This window comes from Diadema antillarum, unplaced genomic scaffold (assembly GCF_040938485.1).
Source record: "Diadema antillarum isolate AM-2024a unplaced genomic scaffold, OU_Dant_1.0 seq00002154_RagTag, whole genome shotgun sequence".
Taxonomy (NCBI): domain Eukaryota; kingdom Metazoa; phylum Echinodermata; class Echinoidea; order Diadematoida; family Diadematidae; genus Diadema; species Diadema antillarum.
This window is the reverse complement of record NW_027272793.1, coordinates 695-19415: the sequence shown is the minus strand read 5'-3', so window position 1 is coordinate 19415 and position 18721 is coordinate 695. Positions and strand designations below refer to the sequence as shown.

At 40.9% G+C, this 18721-nt stretch overlaps 1 protein-coding gene across 1 annotated transcript; it reads right to left on the bottom strand.

Annotated features, from left to right (window-relative positions):
- Nucleotides 1–2686: 2686 nt before the first annotated feature.
- On the bottom strand, nucleotides 2687–18004 carry LOC139714072 (uncharacterized). The gene is made up of 11 exons (XM_071625798.1): nucleotides 17925–18004; nucleotides 16953–17102; nucleotides 15260–15391; nucleotides 14257–14328; nucleotides 13101–13218; nucleotides 11931–12213; nucleotides 11037–11139; nucleotides 9269–9525; nucleotides 7115–7258; nucleotides 5693–5806; nucleotides 2687–4196 (listed from the first exon to the last, which is right to left on the bottom strand). The coding sequence occupies exons 1-11, from the start codon at nucleotides 17986–17988 to the stop codon at nucleotides 2961–2963; spliced, it is 2673 nt and encodes an 890-aa protein (XP_071481899.1). The 5' UTR covers nucleotides 17989–18004; the 3' UTR covers nucleotides 2687–2960.
- Between the last annotated feature and the right edge of the window lie 717 nt (nucleotides 18005–18721).

Below are 18721 nucleotides of genomic sequence, written 5' to 3'. Positions count from 1 at the left end.
TATAAGTCTATGGCAGCCTGGGTGGTAAGGAAATCTAAATCGATTTTATCTTTTGATAAAACGGGGCCCTGGACTGCTTCGTGTGTTATGAGTGCTAATTGGCACAGAAAATTCAAACAGTACACAACGTCCCTGTCACGGAAAGTGTTAAAGGACAAGTCCAACTTCATATACATGTGGATTGAGTGAATGCAGCAATATTAGTAGAACACATCAGTGAAAGTTTCGGGAAAATTGGACAATCCGTTCAAAAAAGATGAGTTTTTAAAGTATCTGTGCAGTCACTGTTGGATGAGAAGACTATTGTACTACAGTGTATGATGTCACATGCATCTATAGAACGATATAAGTAAAATATAAAGAGAATTTAACAAAATGTTCTTTCTCCAAAAAAGTGCACATTTCATCGACTTGTCACTGATGTATGTTAAAGTGAAAACATAGTTTTGGTAAGGGTTGGAGAACCCGTCTGGCACCATTCCATATTTGCTTGCAATATATCGAAAGAGTCTACAAAGAAACTTACCTGGCTGACGCGATTTGCCGGGATGACGAGTCGTTTTGGAGTATTTTGAGATAAAAAATAAAAGTCGGTAAACCAACTTTTATTCCAGAAGGATCCAGACTAACTCGGTCTCAGGGAAAACTTGACCCAATATCAGACAATTTACACGCAGTTCGTGATCGCCATATTATCCTACTGTGTATTAATTGAACAGACAGGAAAGTGCGTGCTAATCCTGTACAAAACAAATGGACAGCACGCGGTCCTCAAGCGTATTACGCACATCACCCGAGTTGCTGAGACGCGCTGTCTTTGAAGTTGTTGTTGTTTATCAAGCGTCTTAAATTTTTTTGTAGAGGTGCTTGATAGGCGCACATAAAATTTGCATGCGCACCAAAGAAGTTTTTTTGATGCACACGTTGTATCAACTCGGACCATTACTGCGAGTAGCCAGAACGCGAAGCGCTATACAGGCCGCTCCCATAGTACAACACTGTACAATCCAGAGGGACAACCAAGACAACTCACCCCGCCGTCAAAGCAAGGCCGAGTTGTCCCCGACTCCGAGTTTAGCCTGACCCCGTTTGGGTAAGTTCTGAGACTGAACCTTTTTGGTTAATATTTCGCATTTTCATCGTTACCCATCAAATATCTTGTTATTACAGCGTTATTCTGCACATTTCTTAGGCATACGTTCACATTTGGGAGCGAAATTTGACAACTTTTGCAGGCGTACCAGAACTATGTTTTGGCTTTAAGAGTAATATCATTCCCCCTGCCTTCTGAAAGAGGCACGTCAAGTGTTCTTCTGTTATGTGAAAAAAGTGAAAATATGTTGAATTAAAAAAAAAAAAAAATTATTTATATCATTCTATACGTGTGACATCACAAGCATCTCATCGAGCAGTGAATGGAGCAGAAACCTAAAAAATTCATAACTTTTGAATGGATTGTCTTATTTTCCTCAAACTCTCACTGATGCGTTCTATTAATATCGCTGCATTCACTCAATTCATGTCTATGAAGGTGAACTTGTCCTTTAAGAGTGGTTAAATCACACTTGTCATCATTTGTGGCGGTCTAGTTTTGCGGAAGGTTGCAACAGGGTACAGACACACTCCCACTGGATGTGAGGAGGAGTACTTTGAACTTTGTGACTTGGAACTATATAACAATGCATGACCTTATTTTACTTTTGTTTTAATATTCATTTTATAAACTGGCATACAAAGTTCACTGATCAGCAGCATCACGCCTGCAAGGATCAGTTTACAGAAGTTCAATTAATTTGATGCTTACTAGTCTCATCTGCTTTTACAGAGGTAAAACTACAATCTTCCACCAATCTCTGACTCTGACAAAGTTTGTGCTTGAAAACTGAGGCAGTGTTCATGAAAGTAATTGTAGATTTAGATGACCTCGCTCAAAAAAAAACCCCAAAAAACAAAAAAAAACTAAATGTCTTCCACAAAATGTTATGGGTCTGACATATGGGGTAATCATTTCTTCTTCTTCTCTTTTGCTGAGTGCAAGCTAACACTGAAAACACTTGCTCAGGTCACTGTAGCCGCTAATCAAGACATGAATGAATTCAAAATTGACTATTGGTTGGTCACAGAAGCAACCTCTACTGTAAGGGCTGCATCATACAGTTGGCAAAACAGAGTTGTAGAAAATTCAACCGTAATATTCTTGACTCTGACTATGGGACAACAATACTACATGTACACCAGAACACCAGAAAACTCTGGTTAAAACAAAGTAATGTTACTTCTCCCACAGTTTAAATTTCTCTGTAATTCACTATTTATCAAATCAAATTGCTGTTTTCAGCTCACATCACTCATGTGACTGTTAACTAAACTGTAATTACCTATTGCCAGATGTCACTGCACTAAAATGCATTCATTCTCTCCAAGAGCATGAAGTTAAAATTTTATGCACACACAAAGGCCTTCATTTCACCTCCTCATGTAGTTCCTACAAGCATGTTGCACACGCACAGTAATAAATACAATAAGTTAATTTGAATATTATATTATAATACATACAATACACACATTGTAAGAGGAAGGAACTTACCAGTCACTTTGTGCAATACTTCATGATTCTCTTTGAGGGACCTATTTTATTCAGAGTTACCTACTAAACTCCTCAAAATATGTCTTCTGAAATTCCCATGATTTTCATTTCCCCTTCCAGATGGAGAAAAAATTTGTATGGTTCGTTCATTCATCGGGCTCTAATCTCTCACAAGGAACAGCAGAATACAACAAACTTCATCATCACAAGTCTTTTGTGGTTGAGAAAGTGGATGATTACAGAGGAAAGCGGCAGGCTACATCACACAATAAGGATATTTGAATTTGCAGTTGGTGTCCATAGTTTCTGTCACTGTGGGCAGGCACCATGCAGCAAGATTTGAGACGCTTTGAAAGACGGTGCTGTGTGATTCTCACCTCGTAGAGCCACTGGCTCCTGAGGAACTTGGCGTTGTTCTTGTTGCCGACAGGGAAACACTCATTGATGGGTGCTGTCCCGAGGTTGCGAGGAGGAGGGCTTCGGGGGACAACAATGTTTCAAACGAGACGCCCCCGACCAGGGGCATGGAAGCTGAGATGTTCTCCTCGTCTCCGCGGAGCATGGATGCTGCCGCCTCCTGCGTTTCTGCGACAACCAGCTCCCCGATGTTACTGGGCGAGGACTGCTGGCTACCGCAGAGGCTCTCGATGCTGATGGTGGCGGTGGCAGTGGGGCGGGGCTCCTGTGCAGGGTTGGCATGGCTGGCAAGCTGGTTCAGGGTGATGGGTTGCGGCTGCACTTGGCTCTGCAGGATGGGGCCGAGTTGTTGCCGTGGCAGGGGCACCTCATCGGCAACGCTTACCTGTGTTGTGAGAGGCATGACAACTTCTTGCAGCTGCACATTGACCTCTTCCACATTCACCAACTCTTCGTTGATACTCTGGTTGACCGCAGAGTGGACAGTGATTGGGAAGATGAATTGTGGGGTGTCTGAGCCCTTGCTGGGTTGCAGCGACACGTTGGTCTGTGAGCCTATGAATGGCTGCGAGTTTCCACTACTTCTTGACACATTGGCAGCAGTTCCACTTCCGTTGAGCACAAGGGTACCAGGCTGCATCCCTGGAATAGCCTGGATGATAACCTGTTGTGCCTGCTGCTGTGTTTCTTTCACTTGCTTTGGCTGTTGCTGTGCAGGTATCCCCTGTGTTTGATTCGTGGCAGCCACAGCCGTGCTGTAGCTGGGTGGCTGGTTGGCAGTGCCCGACCCTTGGACCCCGCCACTGATGAGATGTTGCTGCAGCTGCTGGGCCACCATCTGGTTTTGTATCTCAACCAACAGCTGGAGATTATGTTGCAGCATTTTCGGGTCTACTGCCTCGAGCCCCGCACTAGTTGTCGTCAGCTGCTGTGGCTGGAGTTGTGGTAATTGCTGCTGCTGCTGTTGCTGCTGTTGAGGTTGCTCTTGATGAACTTGCTGCGACTGCACAGCAGGTTCCATGTTCACGCCAACCACAGCAGGAAGAGGGTGGATTATGGGCTGTGTCTGGGTCACCACTGGACGAGACTGCTGACTAGTGGGTGTTACTGACTGTATAGATCCCTGCTGATAGACGGTGGTTGGCTGCAGTGTGATAGTGGCATGGTTCCCCCCTCTGGGCACTGTCATGGTCTGCAAATGAAAAAGGTGAACAAACTCAGGCTGGTGAAATTTTAGATGCATACACTTTGTCCTTTTCTTTCTTTTGTGCATGTCATTCATACCATGCACAAGTTGCGCCTAGAGCCTTTAATTATGAAATAGATGTGGCCTCTCATAAATTCCATATACCATCATTACTACAGAAGAGGGCAAAATGAATACTGTATACGCCGAATATTTCGCGAGGTTTTAATTTTCGCGAATTTCGTGAGTCAGGTGCTATTTGCGAAATTAAAGACACGCAAAAATAGTGACTCTGATCCCGATGTGGATGCGACATACACATGTACAATTCTCCATGCAGTACAGGACTCCACAATCGCGAATTTAACCACTCGCGAAATCATTGGGAATCCCCGATTCGTGAAAATTTAGACTCTCGAAATATATGGCATATACAGTACTACGGGCCATTTAACCCTAAAGAGGCTGGGGGGGGGGGGGGTTGAATCAACCCCCCTCGACATTTTTTGTGACCACTCTGCTGTGCGAAACTTTTGACTGCACCATTCACTGTCTTTTCTTTCAAGTCTCGCACATCTCTGTTGACTCCATTTTCACGAAAATCGCGCATACAGTTATGACACTGCATGACCTTTTATACATGCCTGTCAGACTCAAAATGGCTAAAAAACATGATTTTGTGTAAAAAGTCTATGCAAATGGAGTTTTATCACCTTATTTATAAAGATATGATTATTTTCACTTTCATATGCTGAAATCAATTAATTTTAGCATAATTATGATTGAAATAGGTTCTGCCATAAATTTTGTGAAAAAACAATAAAATAAAAGGTAAAAAAACAAGGAAATACATAAGAAATTCATAAAACAATAAAATACATAAGAAATTGATTTTGATACCAGATTTTTTTTTTCGAGTACATTGTTAGGAATGCTACAAAGAATGTTATCACAAAAAAAACTAGGATTCTAGGAGCTTTACTTTCTGATTTAGAGCAAAATGTATGATTTTATGCATATTATATTCGCATAATTAATTACTATGATGAAAATTTCCATTTCTTTTTGTATAGTTTGGAAGATTAAGCCAAAGGTAATGCATGTGCCAATTGTCATGGCGATTGCGCGATCAACGGCCCAGATCTCCCCTTGGCCACAGAACACCCAAAAAAGCCCCTACTACTACTGCTACTATTACTGCTGCTGCTGCTGCTACTACTACTACTACTACTACTACTACTACTACTACTACTACTACAACTACTACTACTACTACTACTACTACTATTACTACTATTACTACTACTATCATTCTGTCCACTTATACTTCCATCACTACTGTTCAATACCAATCTTCGTTCTTTAACTCGCTGAGGAACGAGTCCAGAGTATACTCGGGCACGTGTCTAAGGGAAATGCATGTTGTAGCAAAATCTGCCCCAGTCCTCAACGGGTTAACTACTAGCACTGAGCACTGATAAGGGTGGTTGGAGTATTACTACCTGTGTGTGAAGGTGTGGGCCAGTAGAGGAAGTGGTAGCCGCGGTCACTGCTGGCTTTGTCTTGCCCTGTGACCTCTGCTGGATGACCTTCTTCTGAGCCTCTACTAACGCCGTCTGCAAGTGACATGAGTGAAGACATGAGTGAAGGGAGAGTGAGTGAAGATTGCTCTATCTACCATACAAATAATTATATGGACCTTTCATTTACATTTTGATGAAGCTTATTCATCTTTGTTTGACAAATTTATGTTAACATGGACTGATCTTTTACACTCTCTGCACAAAGGAAATATCTACCCTTTTATTTCTATCCAATATAACATGAGTTGTCCCCAACATGCCTTGTATGTATTAGATTCAATGACCAGAAATACAGCCTGTAACATAAAGCTAAATTTAGGAGATCTTTGACCTTGTCAATTAACCCTGTAATTTCTATCTTTCTTACCAGTAAAACTTCCCAATGGACAATGTAGCTGAAGTTATGGCTGGAAAATAGCAATGTGACCAAAGTGAGGTTTGAGCTTGACCTATGACCTAATGATGTCTCATACGTTCACAAACTTACTTCAATTGCTGGACATTCCCGGCTGTAGTAACGGCTGTAAATGACAGTCTATTATTTGCAAAATGTGGGTTGAGTGAATGCAGCAACATTAGTAGAACACATCAGTAAGAGTTTGAGGAAAATCAGACAATCCGTTCAAAAGTTATGAATTTTTGAAGTTTCTGCTCAGTCACGGCTGGATGATAAAGTAAGCTTGTGATGTCACATGAGTACAACGATATAAAGAAATAATAAAGAAAATTCAACATATTTCCATTTTTCTCGCGAAACAAAGAACACTCGACTTCTCTCTTTCAGAAGGCAGGGGGAATAATATTACCCGTAACATACGTCAGTAGCAAGTCAAAGAAATGTGCACTTTATTCCAAAAGCAAAGTTTTGTGAAATTCTCTTTTTATTTTCTTTATATAGTTGTACGCATGTGACATCATACACTGTAGTAGTCGTCTCATCCAGCAGTGACTGCGCAGATACTTAAATATTCATAACTTTTGAACGGATTGTCCGATTTTCCTCAAACTTTCACTGATGTGGTCTACTAATATTGCTGCATTCTCTCAATCCTAATGTATACGAAGGTGGACTTGTCCTTTAACCTCAACCATCAACCTTTCACACATATCATGTTGTGGCAACCACTGTCTATTTACTTCTACTCCTCCTACAAACGTCATCTCACTCTCATACTGGTCATTCCTCAATGGAGATACATGTACAGCACTGAAAAATGCCACTTGCAGCCAAGCTTCACTGGCTATTGACCTTTGACCTAAAGAAATGAACTTTGTCTGAAAGGGCAATGGCACCAACACAGTAAAAAGGCAACAGTAACGGATGAGATTTCGAGGCCTGACCTGCTGCCTGATGTGGGTACGCCTGAGCTGGTGCTGGACCAATTGCTGCTCCACCACTCTCAGCTGCTGCCGCACCTGTTGCTGCTGCTCCTCTAGCTGCTGCTGCTGCCGCTTCAACTGGTCCTGCTGCTCCCTCAGCTGAGCCTGCACAGACACACGATCAGTAGGAGGGACATGTTACCAATGAGCACACACATATAGAAACACACACTTGCATATCAATCCACACACATGCACACACACAAACTCATACAGCAAAGATATTGTATATATCACCAACATACACAAACACATCAATTCTCATTACCTAATGTAGGCAGCTATATGACCTAGATTTTATTTGTCAATTGGCACCAATGTCTGGAAATTGCTTGTCAATGGAAAGAGATAACTCGATTCTCCTATCCCTATGGTGTCACTACGTCCTCCCTGATAGACTGAAACACATAACTATACCTGAGGTGGCTTCCCATAAACCTACAACTGTCAATCAGGGTGAATTGCTGAATAGTGATGTTAAAGGGATCGTATAGTTTTGGTTGAGACCTAATTTCGGGTTTCTAACATTTTTTGGTGAGATAATGAGAAACCTCTTGTGAAATATGAAAGAGCATATAATTGATTCCATGAGGAATTCAACATTTATTTGATAAAAATTGGTTTAGAAATGGCTGAGATATCCAAAACAGAGTGATTCTAATAAAGTGTGGGACCCACATTTTATCATGATCGCTTTGTTTTACTTTGTTTTTGGATGTTTCAGTCCTTCCAAACCCGATTTTCGTCAAATAAGCTTTGAATTCCTCTGAACATGGTATGCTCTGTACTATTTCATAAGTGTTTTCTTGGTACAATTGTATCTCGCAAAAAGTTAAAAGCCCAATTCTCATCTCCACCAATACTGTACATCCCTTTAAGCTTGGCAAGTTACATTAAGTGTCAGGGCACATAAAGGGTCAATTTTTACAGAACAGTGTTATGCATTGCAAGAAGAAGAACAACAAAATCTTATTGTCGGTCAAAACATTTTCTGAATGGGATTGACGGTCAGACGATGGTAGAAGTGATCATGTTGCATGCCATGGAACCTGAGTGTGATCTTGATAATAAAAAAAGAAGAAGAAAATTGCAGGGAGCAAAGAGCTAATTTTCATACGTACTCCAGGATTTCAAAACTTCAGCATCCTCATACAACCTATTTATCAACATAGTATTTCTCCCAAGAAAATCTCTGAGCGATTCCTACCATAAAGAATATCTTGTACATAACCAACAGAGTATGCCCTTCTGTACCCAAAAGTGCTAGAGATGATATGCTTCATTTTATTTCATATTGCACAATGTGCCTGGTTGTTAATATTCACTAACAATTCCTATTCATGCGGCTTGAAACCACAAGTGCTGAAATTCACAGAGGTGGTGTAAATGCAGTAAAATGGATTAGGCAAGTTTTGGTCATTTAAATGCCTATTCAGACATACTGTGTATATCATAAGAGATCCACTAAAGAATATGCGCTGACACACATTATGTGCAAGGTACCTGTTTCGGTCCATGAACTCATATTCCTACCATGGATCTGAGTTTTGCTAAGATTGTGAATTTGGCCAGAGGAATCACTATTAATGGCATGTTTTCATGTGTGTGTGTGTGTGTGTGTTCTACTGTGAGCTCTTGCAGGGAGATCGCAAGAGAGGTGCACTGATGAAGCAGTACAAAGATACACTGAAAAGCAACCGATAAAATGAATTCCACATTGCATCTGACACCATTGAGAATGTCACAATGAACCGCACTGCATTGAGGCAACGTGTTTGGAAATGGTCAGAGGCATTCCAAAGAAACCTGCTATCTGTACTAGAAGAGAAAAGGCAGCTAAGGCACACGCCTGCTGATGTTGATGCCTGGACCTGCAACATAGATTCTGTGAGCATCGATGCACATCCCGCATTGGCCTCCTCAGCCAAAGCAAGAAAAAGATACATGATTGACTTATCGACGCCGACTGTACCAAACTGAAATTGACTGATTGAAGACGTCATACTCGTCATCAAGCCACAGGAGACAGTGTGTGGGAGACCACGGAATGACACACATAAAAATGGGCAGGAAAAGAACCTTCAGAGGTGACTTCGGTCCATCCATTAAACATACCACTGTCATCAAGCTGGCTTGACCCTGTCCTCCTCCTCCGCCCTCGCCTGCCACGCCTCCCGGCCCCACCGTCTCCTCCCCATCCCCCAGGAGGCAGGTCTTGCGCCTCGGGTGGTTCTTCCAGTAGGTGCGTAGCCCGTGCTGCGGGGGTTCCCTGTCGCCCCCTGTCTTCCACATCTGCTCTTTCACCCTGGCGATGGTGGTGAAGCTGCTTCCAGTCACCATGGCGATGAACTTGGGGCAGTTTGAACTCTGGCCTATGGAGGGGACCACGAGTGAGGTTAGGCATCAAGAACCACAAAATCAGAGCGACATCTAAAAGACTTTTACAGTTGAAGAAGACTTATAGCACACATGAAGTGATAGATTTAAATTTTTGAACAATATTATCACAACATGAGTCAGCAAACTCTTGTCATGTGAGAATAGAAAGGCTGAGTGCATTGCTCTACATCGAAAATGCACATCAACATAGTGCTATGTCTATTTTTTTTTTTTTTTTTTTTGTGCTATTATTTTGCAACCAAAGATATTCTACACCTAAAATGGTATTGGGCTAACTTATAAGACTGACAATATCCTTATCATTGACATTATCTTTTTCTTCCACAAAATACATCCTACACTCTATCTGTATAAAGTTTTCAAATGAGTGGCATGATGCAACTGGTTGTATGTGAGGCAGACACGACACACACTTATTGGTAACATCCATCCCAGCAAAAGGTGGTCTTTCCTGGAGGTAACAAACTGAACAAGAGACCCGGGGGGTCACGCGCTCACCTGAGTACCGCAATTTCACCTTCCATGCATTCTTGCACACTCTTACCTTAGAACATTGGAAACTTAGGTCTGCATATGGATCCCCCCTCAACTCCAGGGTGGGGGCAAGCAGCCCTGGATCTGCAATGAACAAACTTGGAACTAAAGTCATCAATGTACAAACTCATGGTATTAACTATGCTTTATCATTTCTGGTTCTAGAGAAGAAGATTTTAAATATTCCTTAATGTGGGGGGGGGGGGGGGGGTGGGCCCCTAGGGGCCCCCAAGAGGGACATGGTGCCCATTTGAAGGAATTGAGATTCTATCCCCATAAGGATTCTACCTGCTAAGTTTGGTCAAAATTCATCATAAGGTTTTCAAGAAGATGAACATGTACAATTCAGGCCCCATTACAACAGTAGTGTAGGACTTCTCTCCATCCCCTCTCCTGGGGGGGGGGGGGGGGGGGGGGGATTACACCTGATTCTGCAAATCACATGAACAAACTTGAAACTACAGTCATCAATGTACTAACTCATAGTGTTATCTAAGCCCTATCACTTCTGGTTCTAGAAGATTTTTAAAGATTCCTTAATTTTAGGGTGTTTGGGCCCCCCTGGGGCCCCCTACACTGTAGGTGGGCCATGGTGCCCGTTTGAACAATTTGAGATCCTATTCCCCTAGGGATGCTACCTGCCAAGTTTGGTGAAAAAATCGGTCGTGGGGTTCTCAAGAAGAAGATGAAAATGTAAAAAGTTTACGCACGACGGACGACGGACGACGGACGACGGATGAAGAGCGATCGCAATAGCTCACTTGAGCCTTCGGCTCGGGTGAGCTAAAAAGCTTCCTAGAAGGTGCTGACCCCCATGACCTCAATGCATTAGTCAATCACACACACACACACAGACACACACACACAAAGAATATCCCTACGACACCTTCAAGCAACATGTGTGCATTTTTTATTTAATAGCAATCCCAAGGATTATTTCTGTCTATACCTGATGGTGTCAGCATCTCAGCTAGGACCTTCCTGGCCTCTGCCTGACCCGAGATGGCTCTCTCTCTCCACTGCTTCAGCAGCAAGCCATGTGTCTTGGCCATCTATCATAAAGAGTAAAGCGGAGTCTCGATATAAAGAGATTTGTTGTACCAAAATACTTGATATAACAAACTAGTTTTTGGGGTCCCAATGAATTTATTTCTTTTGTTTGTTATTGTTTATTGACTATGATATTACAAAATAGATGCTGACATAAATAGAGAACAAATTGTCTTGGTCCCAAGGATCTTGTTATACTGAATTTCCACTGCAGCAAATATCATGGCCATGGTCTCATAAATGAAAGACGGCAGTGAATTGCTTATCATGCACATCCCTCATAGGAAGTGATTCATTTTAAACTCCACAGCTGGTCATAAGATATAAAGACATGATAATAACAATAACAACAAACAAATAATAACAAATATGAATAAAAGTAATGGTAATAATGATAACAATATTACTAAGAACATGATGTGATAAAAATAATGATAAATACGTAGTAGCAACAATACTTTAACAATGATAATCACAATGACAGGAATAATAACAAATATCTTCTTCATTATTTTTCTTATCATCATCATCATCCTCCTCATCATTATCATTATCATTACTATCATTTCTGTTATCATTACTATGATAATGGATGCCTTGGCAGAGTGTAATCGGCCTGTTGGCATCTTTCTCAATTCCATTTATCTCATTTTCTACCCTCCCAATTCATCTTTGTCGACTGCCATGACCATGACAAGACATGAGACCTCCTGTATTCTCATCTTCACAAGCTCGTGAGAGTTCACGTAGTTCATCCTTCACACAGACACCCTCTGCTCAGTTGTGTGCTCACCAAGACACATTTCTCCTCGCAGCACGTCTGCTCTGGAAGAGTGTCGATGTCCATCAGCTTCCCAAGGGCCGCCTGCCCCTTGGTGCGCTCCAGCCGCTGGGTGCGGTTCAGGGGGTCGGTCTTGAGCCGCTTGTGCAGGAAGTTGTTGGAGTAGTGCAGGATCCGCTGCGTGGCACGCTCACACATGCGAAGGTCACCGCGGAGCACCTTGCGGGTCGACAGGACGAAGTCCTCATATTCCTTTGACTTGCGGTGTCCATTGCCAAGGCCAACTTTTCTTTGACTACACGAGGTGAAATTACAAAATAGACAAATGCAGAAAAAAGGGGAACAGAAATTCTAATTCTGTCACGGTAACAGACCCACTTTGCAAACTGTAGCAAACTCACCTACTTTTAGAAACAGAAAACTTAAAAGATCCTTTAGCAACAATTTATAAAAAATGTTTTGAAACATTAAACCATGATTATTAAACCACTTGCTCCCTTCTCCTGTCAAAAGTAAATCTTGGGTTCAATACACGCCAAAAGAAACACAAACATTATGAAATGATCCAAGAAGTCTGCTTCAGGCAGTGTGGATACTGTTATATGATATGCATTTCATTCGGTCATTGCTGGGGGCATTATCCATTGGCCCGAATTCACGATGGTGGTACAATTGAAATCACAGTTTAAACCATGGACAATTTGTATGGAGTGCCAAGTGTCACATGGCCTATTTCGTTACAAAGTCAGTCATTTCACCAACAGAATGTTGTCATTTCGGTACGATGAAATGACTGATTTTGTAACGAAATAGGCCATGCGACACCATACAAATTGCATTGTACCACCTTTGTGAATTTGGGCCTTTATGTCCATATATCTCCAGCGAAATGGATTTGCTTTTTTTTTTGGGGGGGGGGGGGGGGGAGGGGGAACTGTATCGATAAGGCAATTGAATTTACACCTCAAAACATTGGCTCTTGTATAATGCATTAACACGGTTATCTAATTAAATGCTAGTTTCACTATTTAAATTATACAGGGAATCAATCAAATTGTTCACAGGCAGTAAAATATGTATAATTTGGCAGATCTTGATTCACATTATTCACTTGAAATATAAATTATAGAAAAATATCAAAATACTTCTCTTCTTTCAAAGAAATTTGACAAGCATACATACCCTTTTCCTTTACTCAAAACTTCTTCACGATTGTAAAATTTCTTCTCTCTCAGCTGCTTGGCATTTTTCAGTATACTTAAGAGGCGCAGAGCTCGTTTCTTTGACTGTTCCCCATCTCCTGTGGGAGACATGATAAAAAAAAAAAAAAAATTAGAAGACTTTAAAACACGCATGAACGTGACTAACATATATCATCATTCAGCACTTGCACTAAAGTTGTCCTACTTCAAAATTTTAGTCACACACTTGGTTAAACCTTCATATGTCATTTAAAAAAAAAGTCACAGCCATGTCTGAGATAAATGGTAGATTTGATCCATCTTTCAAACATGCCTACATATATTACTTCATGTGGGTTTTGCTCTTCCCTTAGGCTTATCCCTCTCCCCTCTCAGCACTTTACATTATCATTTGACATTTTATGTGCTCAAGCACTTTGCTCATGTAACTCGTTGAGGACTAATTCAGAGTATATTCAGGGTGTCTATGAAAAATGTGTGTTATAGCAAAATCAGTACGTCCTCAGTGGGTTAAACCTGACAAACCTTTTCATCAGTATTCAGGTATCCATCCAATTTGACCAAATTGTAAAGTTTGTAGCAGGCCCATTCAAGGGGGCATTTCATGAAGCGTTTGGGTCGGATATTTTTCTGAAAAACTGTTACAAACTAGTGAAATCCTTGCATCTGATTGGCTGAGAGCAAATTTGTCGAACAACTTTGTCAGACAAAATGCTTTGTGAAATGTTCTCCAAGTGTGGCAATGCGCCACAATTCAACAGGCAGGCCATGGTGACACAGTATTATATAAGTGTACACATTAGAGCAAAAATTAACAGTTCTGCGAGCACAGGAGAACTATGTTCTGGCTTTAATGCACTTTAAAAATCATTTTGTAATAAGTACACTATTACTTTAGTCACACAAGTCATCTTACTTCACAAAATGTAGACAATGTGTACCGAATAAAATGGGCAGATATAAATATCATCATCTTTTATAACAACCTGTAATAATTACAGATGTTGATGACAAATGGATCTCAATAATCATCAAACTTGAATAAGTGATGTAAGTAAGCTACTGCTCCATGCATGGCAATTCTTGTCAAACTTTGGAGCATAAAGATAAGAATCAGCACAAAATGTATAATTTACCCTCTCCAACGATGAACTTCTGAATGCAGCCACAAGGTTTTGTGTTGTACACAGGGCAGGTCAGCTTTTCAGCTACCACAGGAGGGGAAAAAAAAAGGTGGGGATATGAGAAATTTTCTGAGACACATATCATACTGCCTGATATCTTCAGCATCATGTGATTGATGTCTGTACAGCATGTCACAGTTGGCTGAATTTTTTAGTATATGATTCTGACAGGTTTGACACATGACCTTGCAAGTGTCATATGACTTTGCCCTATTTTAACACATCAGGGCCCTGATGCATACAAGCTGAGATCAATTATAAGTCAGAAAATCAAACATAAGTCTCTAAATACTCAGTTCTGATTGGCTGATACCGGAGCTATGTTTGATTTTCTGACTTATGTTTGATTGCAGCTTTTTTATGTAACAGGGCCCAGGGCCCCATTTTATCAAAAGATAAAATTGATTTTAAATTTCCTTACCACACAGGCTGCCATAGACTTACAGTTGAAATCAAATATATAATCAATTCTAACTCTCCATAAAACAGGGCCCTGGTCCCCAAAACCACATATCTATAGATTGGTACTGCATCTTCCACCATAATATTTGTGATTATCTTTTACTAAGATACTTTCCTTTAACTTATAATGTCTCATATTCATTGTTACTCTTTTGCAGAGTAGAATAGATATTTCATTTACATGCCCTCAACTATTATCTACAATAATTTGCCAGCTTATGAACGAATCTAATTTTCAGGGTTGAAAAAGGGACACATACAAAGGTAATTATGTGCCATTCAAAGTCAGTGTTGTAGCTACAAGACCATCTCCTTTTTTTTTTTTTTTTTTTTGATGCATATCTACACATAAATGTGATGGCTATGCAGAACATCAAGTTACTCATTAAAATCCTGATCATGTTTTGCTTTGTTTTGTTCCCCTTCCGACTCCCCCCCCCCCCCAAAAAAAAAAAAAATAAATAAATAAAAAATAAAAAATCATGGAACATACCATCTGGCTCTCCAAGCCCTTCCACAAGTGATGCAGCAAAGAGCTCAGCTCTCTTATAGTAACCCTGCTTGTCTTCCTCCGTGGGCGGTGGATCACGTGGCCGGGGCTTGGCCTTCCTGTCGAATTGCAGTCCTGCAGAGGGAAGATGGGCACACAGACAGGTACACATGATTACAGCAAGCACACAAGAGCGTGTACATTCACATACAGTAGGAGAGGGCTGACTTGTGCAAAAGATTGCAAGTTCACCTGATTTGGGCAGTCTGGCAAGCCAGCATAGGGTAAAATAAGAACAAAGAGTCTCTCTACTGTAGAAGGTGCATACAAAGTACATGTATCACTCACTGTTATACCAGTGTGATATGATACTGGTAACATGAAATGTTCAACTTGGAACAATTTTTCGCTTCTTTTTAATTGTAATGTAACACCTCATCTACATTGAATGATGTCTAACTATTTACAATACTGACACAATACCCTTTCCCGATAGCATTCAAAGGAGAGAAAGACAAAATTTGGTCATAGGTTTGCTTAAAAATCCCATTGGTAGCCTCAGCTGGACTTTTGAAAGGGCTTTTCTTTTAAAGAAATGTCATATTCATAACAAGAAAAACAAGGAAAAGTAGAAATTACGCAGTGCGTAATATATGTCCCCGCCGGAAGTAGCATTTTGTAGCAAAATGTACAATATAGGTCAAAAATCAAGGTCAAAGGTCAAAGAAGTCTAAGGTCAAAATTCTGTGTAGAAGTTTTGAAGCGCTCAACTAGTGCCATCACATAAAGCAAACGGAATCGAAATCGGGTTAGAAATGGCAAAGGTAGCATTTTGTAGCAAAATGTACAAGAAAATGTAGGTCAAAAATTAAGGTCAAAGGTCAAAATTCTGTGTAGAAGTTTTGAAGCCCTCACCTAGTGCCATCACATAAAGCAAACAGAATCGAAATCGGGTAAGAAATGGCGAAGGAGTAGCATTTTGTAGCAAAATGTACAATAGAGGTCAAAAATCAAGGTCAAAGGTCAAAGAAGTCAAAGGTCAAAATTCTGTGTAGAAGTTTTGAAGCCCTCACCTAGTGCCATCACATAAAGCAAACAGAATCAAAATCGGGTTAGAAATGGCGAAGGAGTAGCATTTTGTAGCCAATGTACAATATGGGTAAAAAATCAAGGTCAAAAGTCAAAGAAGTCAAAGGTCAAAATTCTGTGTACAAGTTTTGAAGCCCTCACCTAGTGCCATCACATAAAGCAAACGGAATCGAAATTGGGTTAGAAATGGCAAAGGAGTAGCATTTTGTAGCAAAATGTACAATATAGGTCAAAGGTCAAGGTCAAAGGTCACGACTGAAATTCTGTGTAGAAGTTTCAAAGCTCCCATGTAGTGCTATCATATAAAGCAAACAGAATCAAAATTGGCTCATAAATGACAGAGAAGTAGCAAATTGAAGATTTTGATCACACACGGACGCACACACGGACGGACACACGGACGGACGGACGCTACGACATACGGACGGACACACGGACACACACACGTACGGAGCCCGTTTCATAGTCCCCTGCTCGAACTCGTTCGGCGGGGACAAAAAAACCTACAGAAATTGAATAAGGCCCAAAAAAGAGTAACAATTACATCATTACTGTATTTTTATGACAAATATCAGCCAAGTAAGGGAAAGAAGCATTAGAGTCATACCGCATGTATTGCACAATGTGAGACGCTTCTGTGTTTTCGGGTCAATCTTGTAGCGCGGCGTTGCGACACCCTTCGACTTCTGACCAGGTTTCCGACGAAGCGGATTCACCACGAAGCGGGATTTGCAGTGGTCGCAGCTGAATGACTTGTCTGTGGTTAAAACGGAGGAAAACAAGTCAAATGAGCTGTGAAAGTCACAATGCAGAACTACACCATAGTGCGAGAAAAACGAGTCACAGCATATCTTCCCGTTTTGTGCGCATCCTGCCTGAAGTAAATTTGACTACTAGTATCGATTGTCATTATTTTTTTTCACATGCAAGTATTAATTACACAGAGGAATTATTTGAGATGACACTGAATCAAAATCAAGGATATTCCAAAGAACAATCATGGAGATGGTTGATTGAGTATGACCGGCATGCCAATAGGTAAATGTAATTCAAGTTTCAGGGAGACTTTTGTTGTTTTTTAGAATATGATGACATTTAAGTTTTCAGGAAGTCCCTGGTAGAATCAGGGAGATTTGGCAGTTCTGCCATTAGGGCTTTGAGAAAAATGGCAAATTATGCATTGACTTCAGGATAATTTGAATTTGTTCCTTTGTTTTTTTGTTTTGTTTTTCACCGATCCTTCTGATAAGAGGCATGCAAACAGGCATACCAGCTACTCTCGCTGTCGCCTGACCAAGAATAGTAAATGCAAATTTGGGGCAGTGCCTTCTTGCAGTATCTCAGGACAATAGCCTTTCTTCAACATTTTCACTCTGGAATGAAAATTTCTTATCCCTTAAACGAATGCTGCTAAAACTACCCTGCTATAATAAGGTAGAATAATTCCACTTGTCTAGATGCGGAGTTGTCCTACTTACTGTAGTACAATAGCAGACATTTTGCAAAAATTATATCTCATACCAAACACAACCTACATGTATGTACATGTAAATCTCGAACATGGGTGTATCATTCTAACCTGTCTTTGCTCTTTTCTGCCTCGGCTGACTTGGTTCTGCCTCCCGCTGAGCTAGATTTACCATTTTCCTCTTCCTAGTACTTTTCCTGGCAATCTGTAAAGAATACAACGTACAACCATAAACAACAACAAAAATATGAAATTAAATATTTTATACTGAACACTGCCCTTACGGTCACACCACTGAAACATCAATATTGGTTGACACTAGACAGGACAAGTGGTGGACAGACAAGCATCCTAATGGTCAGTTGATGGCAGCCATATTGATTATTACTACACTTGTTGTAGGTGTTCAATGATCCAACGTGGTGGCTAGCTACATGAGTGGCACCGAATGATTCCTACTGACACTAAAGTTACAACAACGAAAGAGCACTGGGGAAATAAGCGGAGGAACAATAATTACAGTAGGGCCTACCTGGTACGCAAAATGCAGGCTACAGTATATTACGTGTAGCCCGACTACAATTTGTAGATGCTGTGTGACACTTGTTTAATAGCGACAGGGCGGTGTATGTACTGTATAGTAGTACTGGTACTAACCCTGGGGCACTCCTTCACACTGCTATACTGTGGGAGCGCCCTGAGCGAAAGAGTGCTATCCCTGTATGGTGAAAAAGAAACACAAATTTTCGCGCCTCTGTTAGTTTCGTATTTTACCAGCAAAAGGCTTACTTTTATAATACACACGTCTCTCACCTAATTCATATGATACGTTCACTTGTTCATTTCCACACTGATCCCATGAGGTTTTGAAAAGGTGTTTTTATACGAGCAGGGGTGTATCCAGGATT

Bases quoted from the DNA above. Each gene is read 5' to 3' on its own strand.
- LOC139714072 (XM_071625798.1), bottom strand. From the start codon at position 17,988: ATGGTAAATCTAGCTCAGCGGGAGGCAGAACCAAGTCAGCCGAGGCAG. The intron at 17,103-17,924 runs GTTAGAATGATA...TTTTAACCACAG, and splicing joins GCAGAAAAGAGCAAAGACAG to ACAAGTCATTCAGCTGCGAC. The intron at 15,392-16,952 runs GTATGACTCTAA...TTCCCTCTGCAG, and splicing joins CACATTGTGCAATACATGCG to GACTGCAATTCGACAGGAAG.